Here is an 8,961-nt window from a genome sequence, read left to right as displayed (position 1 = left end):
AGCAGTAGTATTTAATAGTGGATTAAACGTTGATTAATTATGTGTCTCTATTGAAAAAAATACTTTTTCTTGGGTGAATACAGGTGGAATCCATTTTTACATATGTATTTAATGATGATTCCTTGGAATAGATACAAACTAATTATATTGGTTTATGAGAGGGTAAATGGTGTTTAAATCCCCCTGCGGTCGATGTCCTCGCCGCCGCTGAAATCTAATTAGCATAATACAAATATCCCCATAAAAAATCTGTCAGTTTAAGAGAGATATGTTTTTTTTGTGTGTGTGGTTTTTTTTGCATTGTATGTGTCTCAAGCCACTGTTGCACTTCCTCATCTGAGGGGGAAAGTGTCAGAGCTAGAGTGGTGTTTTGCCAGACCATGAGGCATCCCAAGAATCGGTCTTACAAAATCGTCTGTAGCAATCTGAAACGATTATGGACCCCTCTATGGAAAGGTGAGACTCTCACGAACATGTACATTTCTGTTGGTTTACTCTAGGATGCCCTCACAAGACTCCTCGGAAGGTCGCTCAGTACCAGTTACATTTTTTTGTAATGGGAGTATAGTATAGTATAGTATAGTTTAATAAGTAAAGTTTAATAATTTAATTTAATAATTTTTTAATGGGGGTATAGTATAGTATAGTTTAATAAGTAAAGTTTAATAATTTAATTTAATAATTTTTTAATGGGGGTATAGTATATGGAACCTGTGAGTGGTTAAATACATGTAGTTCTAAGATATAGGACAGACACTTCAGAACAAACTTCCTTTAGAAATGTTTTTTAGGGGGACTATCTGTTCCATGTAGTGAAACTGCATTTGTATGGGTTAATAGCAGTAAAGGCCAAATATAATTCTTCATCAAATAATTGTTTTATAACATTTTTTGGGGGGATACTTCAAGTGGTCAAATGACAAAATGATCATTGGTATGACCTTCTTAAAGCAATTCATTTAATAGACCCCCTCCCCCGGTTTAGAAAACTATGCAGTATTTTTTTTTTTTATGTATTATTTCTTACATTGTAAGCCCAGGAAATATAAAGTGTTGACAATTTCCCATCATTACGACCAGGAATAAGACTTTCCAGAAGAGAATCCTTTGTTCGGACCTCCAGCCTGGACATTGGATCTGATTCCAGAGGCCGACCCAAAACAATGTCGCCGCAGAAGAGGTAGACGGAGCCTGGTCCTGGTCAGACTTCGAAGGCACACCACCCACCTCTTCCGAGTATATTACTCGCCAATGTCCAGTCTCTTGACAACAAAGTGGACGAAGTTAGGGCAAGGGTTGCCTTCCAGAGAGACATCAGAGATTGTAACATTCTCTGTTTCACGGAAACATGACTCTCTGGATGTGTTGTCAGAGTTGGTACAGCCACCAGGTTTCTTCATGTGTCGCGCCGGCAGAAACAAACATCTCTCTGGTAAGAAGAAGGGCGGGGGTGTTATGCTTCATGATTAACGTCTCATGGTTTTAAATCATAACAACATACAGAAACTCAAGACCTTTTGTTCACCTGACCTAGAGTTCCTTACAATCAAATGCCGACCGTATTATCTCCCAAGAGAATTCGCTTCGATTATAGTCACAGCCGTGTTTATCCCCCCCAAGCACATCTCAGCGGCCCTGAAAGAACTTCACTGGACTCTATGTAAACTGGAAACCATATATCCCGAGGCTGCGTTTATTGTCGCTGGGGATGTTACCAAGGCTAATTTGAGAACAAGGCTACCTCATTTCTACCAGCACATTGACTGTAGCACCTGCATGGGATCACTGCTACTCTAATTTCCGCTATGCATGCAAGGCCCTCCCCCGCCCTCCATTCGGCAAATCCGACCATGACTCCGTCTTCCTCCTACCATCCTATAGGCAAAAACTCAAACAGGATGTAGCCGTGACAAGAACCATTCAACGCTGGTCTGACCAATCGGAATCCAAGCTTCAAGATTGTTTTGATTACGCGGACTGGGAAATGTTCAGGGAAGCCTCAGAAAATAACATTGATTTATTCGCTGACTTGGTGAGTGAGTTTATAAGGACGTGCATTGGAGATGTTGTATCCACTGTGACTATTAGAACCTTCCCCAACCAGAAACCGTGGATAGATGACGGCATTCGTGCAGAACTGCCGCATTCAAGATGCGGGAAAGATGGTGGGAATATAAACAGTATAGTTATTCCCTATGCGAGGATATCAAACAAGCAAATGTTTGTATATGGACAAAGTGGAGTCGCAATTCAACGGCTCAGACACAGGCAATTATGGACTACAAAAGGAAAACCAGCCATGTCGTGGACACCGACGACAGGCTTCCAGACAAACTAAACACCTTCTTTGCCCGCTTTGCTTTGAGGAGATTACGGTGTCACTGACGCGGCCTGCTTCCAAGGACTGCGGGCTCCCCCCTCTCCTTCTCCGTGGCCAATGTGAGTAAAGACATTTCAACGTGTTAGCCCTCGCAAGGCAGCTGGCCCAACGGCATCCCAGACAAACTAAACACCTTCTTCTTTCCCTAGCTGCGTCAGGCTTCCAGACAAACTAAACACCTTCTTCTTTCGCTAGCCGCGTCCTCAATATATTTCCACATTGGGTCAATACAGCTGCATCAGACAACATACATTCACACTGTTATTTAACCCTTTCTCCTCCTACCCATTCGCTTCCCAGTCTGCTGTCCCCACATGCTTCAAGATTGTTCCCGTACCAAACGGTCAAAGATAACTGAACTAAATGACTCCACGTAGCACTCACTTCTGTCATCATGAAGTGCTTTGAGAGACTAGTCAAGGATCATATCGCCTCCACCTTACCTGACACCCTAGACCCACTTCAGTTTGCTTACCGCCCCAATAGGTCCACAGACGATGTGATCGCCATCACACTGCACACTGCCCTATCCCATCTGGACAAGAGGAATACCTATGTAAGAATGTTGTTCATTGACTACAGCTCAGCATTCAACACTATAGTACTCTCCAAGCTCATCATTAAGCTTAAGCCCCTGAGTCTCCACCCCCTCCCTGTGTAATTGTGTCCTGGACTTTCTGACGGGCCGCCACCAGGTGGTGAAGGCAGGAAACAACATCTCCACTTTGCTGATCCTCAAACACTGGGGTGCCACAAGGGTGTGTGCTCAGCCCTCTCCTGTACTTCCTGTTCACCCATGACTACATGGCCACACACGCCTCAATCACCAAGTTTGCAGACGACACAACAGTAGTGGGCTTGATTACCAACAACGACGAGACGGCCTACAGGGAGGAGGTGAGGGGCACTCGGAATGTGCTGTCAGGAAAACAACCTCACACTCAACGTCAACATAACAAAGGAGATGATCGTGGACTTCAGGAAACAGCAGAGGGAGCACCGCCTTACCCACATTGACGGGACAGTAGTGGAGAATGTGGAAAGTTAAGTTGCTCGGCGTACACATCACGGACAATCTGAAATGGTCCACCCACACAGACAGTGTGGTGAAAAGCACCTCTTCAACTTCAGGAGGCTGAAGAAATTTGTCTTGTCACCCAAAACCCTCGCAAACTTTTACAGATGCACAATTGAAAGCATCCTGTTTGGCTGTATCACCGCCTGGTATGGCAAATGCACCGCCATCAACCGCAAGGCTCTCCAGAGGGTGGTGCGGTCTGCCCAACAGAGCACCGGGGGCAAACTACCTGCCCTCCAGGACACCAATAGCATCCGATGTTACAGGAAGGCCATAAAGATCATCAAGGACAACACCCACCCAATCCACTGCCTGTTCACACCGCTATCATCCAAAAGGCGAGGTCAGTACAGGTGCATCAAAGCGGGGACCTCGAGACTGAAAATACAGCTTCAATCTCAAGGCCATTAGACTGTTAAACAGCCATCACTAACACAGAGACACTTGCCTACATACAGACTCAATCATTAGCCACTTTAATAAATGGATCACTAAGTCACTTTAAATAATACCATTTTAATCATGTTTACATATCTTACATTACTCATCTCATGTGTATATATTGTATTTTATACCATCTATTGCATCTTGCCAATGTCACTCGGTCATCACTCATCCATATATTTATATGCACATATTCTTATTCCATCCCTTTAGATTTGTGCGTATAAGGTAGTTGTTGTGGTATTGTTAGATTCCTTGTTAGATATTACAGCAACTGTCGGAACTAGAAGCACAAGCATTTTGCTACACTCGCATTAACATCTGCTAACCATGTGTATGTGACCAATACCATTTGGTTTGATTTTGACAGGGATGTTTAGTGCCATAAACACGTAGATGGAGAAGAAATTACATTTCCTGATCTCTTACTGATCAGACCCCTTGACGTTTTCCACATTTTGTTACGTTACAGACTTATTTTAAAATTAAACTGTTTTTTTCTCCCCTCATCAATCGATACACTAACCCATAATAATAAAACAAAAACATGTTTTTAGAAATGTTTGCAAATGCATTAAAACATTTAAAAATGGGGGAAATTTAAGTATTGAGACCCTTTACTCAGTACTTTGTTGAAGCACCTTTGGCAGGGATTACTGCCTTGAGTCTTCTTGGGTATGACGCTACAAGCTTGGCACACCTGTATTTGGGGAGTTTCTCTCATTCTTCTCTGCAGATACTCTCAAGCTCTGTCAGGATCGTTGCGGAGCGTCACTGCACAGCTGTTTTCAGGCCTCTCAAGAGATGTTCGACCGGTTTCAAGTCGATCTGGCTGGGCCACTCAAGGACATTGAGATACTTGTCCCGAAGCCACTCCTGCGTTGTCTTGGCTGTGTGCTTAGGGTTGTTGTCCTGTTGGAAGGTGAACCTTTGGCCCAGTTTGAGGTCCTGAGTGCTCTGGAGTAGGTTTTCTTCGACAATCTTTCTGTACTTTGCTCTGTTCATCTTTCCCTCAACCCTGACTAGTCTCCCAGTCCCTGCCGCTGAATAACATCCCCACAGCACGATGCTGCCACCACCATGTTTCACTGTAGGGATGGTGTCAGGTTTCCTCCAGACGTGACGCTCGGCATTCAGGCCAAAGAGTTCAATCTTGTTTCTCATGGTCTGAGAGTCCTTTAGGTGCCTTTTAACTCTAAGTGGGCTGTCATGTGCCTTTTACTGAGGAGTGGCTTCCGTCTGTCCATTACGATAAAGGCCTGATTGGTCGAGCAGAGATGGTTGTCCTTCTGGAAGGTTCTCCCATCTTCACAGGGGAACTCTGGAGCTTTGTCAGAGTGACCATCGGGTTTTTGGTCACCTTCCGAACCAAGGCTCTTCTCCCCCGATTGCTCAGTTTGGCCAGGTAAGAGTCTTGGTGGTTCCAAACGTCTTCCATTTAAGAATGATGGAGGCAACAGTGTTCAATACTGCAGACGTTTTGTGGGTTCACTTCCCCCTCGACACAATCCTGTCTTAGAGCTCTACAGACAATCCCTTTGACCTCATGGCTTGGTTTTTGCTCTGACATGCACTGTCAACTGTGGGACCTTATATAGACAGGTGTGTGCCTTTCCAAACCATGTCCAATCAATTGACCTTACCACAGGTGGACTCCAATCAAGTTGTAGCAACATCTCAATGATGATCAATGGAAACAGGATGCACCTGAGCTCAATTTCACATCTCATTGCAAAGGGTCTGAATACTTACGTAAATACGGTGTTGTTGTTTTTTTTTGCAAACATTTCTAAAAACCTGTTTTCACTAGGTCGTTATGGGGTTTTGTGTGTCGATTGATGAGGAAAAATATATAATTTAATCAATTTTAGAATAAAGACGTAATGTAACATAATGCAGAAAAAGTCAAAAGTCAAAGGGTCTGAATACTTATGTAAATAAGTCAAGGGGTCTGAATACTTATGTAAATAAGACAAGGGGTCTGAATACTTATGTAAATAAGACAAGGGGTCTGAATACTTATGTAAATAAGTCAAGGGGTCTGAATACTTATGTAAATCAGTCAAGGGGTCTGAATATTTATGTAAATGAGTCAAGGGGTCTGAATACTTATGTAAATAAGACAAGGGGTCTGAATACTTATGTAAATAAGTCAAGGGGTCTGAATACTTATGTAAATCAGTCAAGGGGTCTGAATACTTATGTAAATAAGTCAAGGGGTCTGAATACTTATGTAAATAAGACAAGGGGTCTGAATACTTATGTAAATAAGTCAAGGGGTTTGAGTACTTATGTAAATAAGTCAAGGGGTCTGAATACTTTCTGAATGCACTGTAGGACAGACACTTCAGAACAAACTTCCTTTAGATTATTTGGTGGAATCTCTGCAGTAAGGATTATCTGTTGTTCCATGTGTTTCTATGGGCTAATAGCAGTAAGGACTATCTGTTATTCAATGTGTTTATATGGGCTAATAGCAGTAAGGACTATCTGTTATTCAATGTGTTTCTATGGGCTAATAGCAGTAAGGACTACCTGTTGTTCCATGTGTTTCTATTGGCTAATAAGTAAGGACTATCTGTTATTCATTGTGGTTCTATGGGCTAAAGCAGTAAGGACTATCTGTTGTTCCATGTGTTTCTATGGGCTAATAGCTGTAAGGACTATCTGTTATTCAAAGTGTTTATATGGGCTAATAGCAGTAAGGACTATCTGTTATTTAATGTGTTTCTATGGGCTAAAGCAGTAAGGACTATCTGTTATTCAATGTGTTTCTATTAGCTAATAGCAGTAAGGACTATATGTTATTCAATGTGTTTCTATGGGCTAATAGCAGTAAGGACTATCTGTTATTCAATGTGGTTCTATGGGCTAATAGCAGTAAGGACTATCTGTTATTCAATGTGTTTATATGGGCTAATACTTATCTGTTATTCAATGTGTTTATATTGGCTAATAGCAGTAAGGACTATCTGTTATTCAATGTGTTTCTATGGGCTAATAGCAGTAAGGACTATCTGTTATTCAATGTGTTTCTATGGGCTAATAGCAGAAGGATTATCTGTTGTTCCATGTGTTTCTATTGGCTAATAGCAGTAAGGACTACCTGTTATTCAATGTGTTTCTATGGGCTAATAGCAGTAAGGACTATCTGTTATTCAATGTGTTTCTATTAGCTAATAGCAGTAAGGACTATCTGTTATTCAATGTGTTTCTATGGGCTAATAGCAGTAAGGACTATCTGTTATTCAATGTGTTTCTATGGGCTAATGCTGTAAGGACTATCTGTTATTCAATGTGTTTCTATTGGCTAATAGCAGTAAGGACTACCTGTTGTTCCATGTGTTTCTATGGGCTAATAGCTGTAAGGATTATCTGTTGTTCCATGTGTTTCTATTGGCTAATAGCAGTAAGGACTACCTGTTGTTCCATGTGTTTCTATTGGCTAATAGCAGTAAGGACTATCTGTTATTCAATGTGTTTCTATTGGCTAATAGCAGTAAGGACTACCTGTTGTTCCATGTGTTTCTATTGGCTAATAGCAGTAAGGACTATATGTTATTCAATGTGTTTCTATGGGCTAATAGCAGTAAGGACTATCTGTTATTCAATGTGTTTCTATTAGCTAATAGCAGTAAGGACTATCTGTATTTCAATATGTTTATATTGGCTAATAGCAGTAAGGACTATCTGTTATTCAATATGTTTATATTGGCTAATAGCAGTAAGGACTATCTGTTGTTCAATGTGTTTCTATTAGCTAATAGCAGTAAGGACTATCTGTTATTCAATGTGTTTCTATGGGCTAATAGCAGTAAGGACTATCTGTTATTCAATGTGTTTCTATGGGCTAATAGCAGTAAGGACTATCTGTTATTCAATGTGTTTCTATGGGCTAATAGCAGTAAGGACTATCTGTTATTCAATGTGTTTCTATGGGCTAATAGCAGTAATGACTATCTGTTATTCATTGTGTTTCTATGGGCTAATAGCAGTAATGACTATCTGTTATTCAATGTGTTTCTATGGGCTAATAGCAGTAAGGACTATCTGTTATTCAATGTGTTTATATGGGCTAATAGCAGTAAGGACTATCTGTTATTCAATGTGTTTCTATTGGCTAATAGCAGTAAGGACTACCTGTTGTTCCATGTGTTTCTATGGACTAATAGCAGTAACGACTATCTGTTATTCAATGTGTTTATATTGGCTTATACTGTAGCAGTAGGGCCAAACGTTTTTTTTATAAAATATATTTGTTTAAATACTTCAAGCGTTCTTAAAATTCAAAATCAAACATCAAAATTATCCTTGGTTTGAAAACATATAGCTTAGTAGAACTCCCCTCCCCCAGTTTAGACTGTAATGGGTTAATGCTTCTATTTTAGGTAAAACTGTTGAAATAAGCTCATGAGGCATTTCCAAATGATTTTCTTCAAGAATTAATGGCTATATATATATCATTAATTTAGACGTAAAAAAAAAATGGTTGTACCAATCTCAGATTGCCCCCTTTAAACATTCCCTAATAAACGTGTCTTTTTTTCTTCTTTTCTATTAAAAAAAAAATGATTTTGTGTTTTTTTCTCCAGGTAATGAGTTTGGCCACCCAGAGTGGCTGGACTTCCCTAGGAAGGGTAATAATGAGAGCTATCACTACGCCAGACGTCAGTACAACCTGCTGGACACTGACCACCTCCGTTACAGACAGCTCTATAACTTTGACCGGGACATGAACCGGACCGAGGACAAGTACGGTTGGCTGGCTGCACCACCGGTAAGGAAACACACACACACTCACATGCTCACACACACACACACACACACGCTCACACACACACACACACACACACACGCTCACACACACACACGCTCAAGACACACACACACACACACGCTCACACACACACACACACACACACACACACACACACACGCTCAAGACACACACACACACACACACACGCTCAAGACACACACACGCTCACACACACACACACATGCACACACGCTCAAGACACACACACACATGCTCACACACACACACACGCTCAAGACA

At 41.3% G+C, this 8,961-nt stretch overlaps 1 protein-coding gene across 1 annotated transcript in view; it reads left to right on the top strand.

Moving 5' to 3' along the window:
- The first annotated feature begins 375 nt into the window (after positions 1-375).
- Positions 376-8,961, top strand: part of LOC135553231 (1,4-alpha-glucan-branching enzyme-like) — an 85,216-nt gene continuing 76,630 nt past the window's right edge. The window contains exons 1-2 of the mRNA XM_064985405.1: positions 376-456; positions 8,495-8,679. Coding sequence (XP_064841477.1) covers positions 381-456; positions 8,495-8,679 — 261 coding nt within the window. The 5' untranslated portion in view covers positions 376-380. The remainder of the gene's footprint in view (positions 457-8,494; positions 8,680-8,961) is intronic.

This window comes from Oncorhynchus masou, chromosome 13 (assembly GCF_036934945.1).
Source record: "Oncorhynchus masou masou isolate Uvic2021 chromosome 13, UVic_Omas_1.1, whole genome shotgun sequence".
Classification (NCBI taxonomy): domain Eukaryota; kingdom Metazoa; phylum Chordata; class Actinopteri; order Salmoniformes; family Salmonidae; genus Oncorhynchus; species Oncorhynchus masou.
The sequence above is the reverse complement of the archived record's forward strand: the minus strand, read 5'-3'. Positions and strand labels throughout refer to the sequence as shown.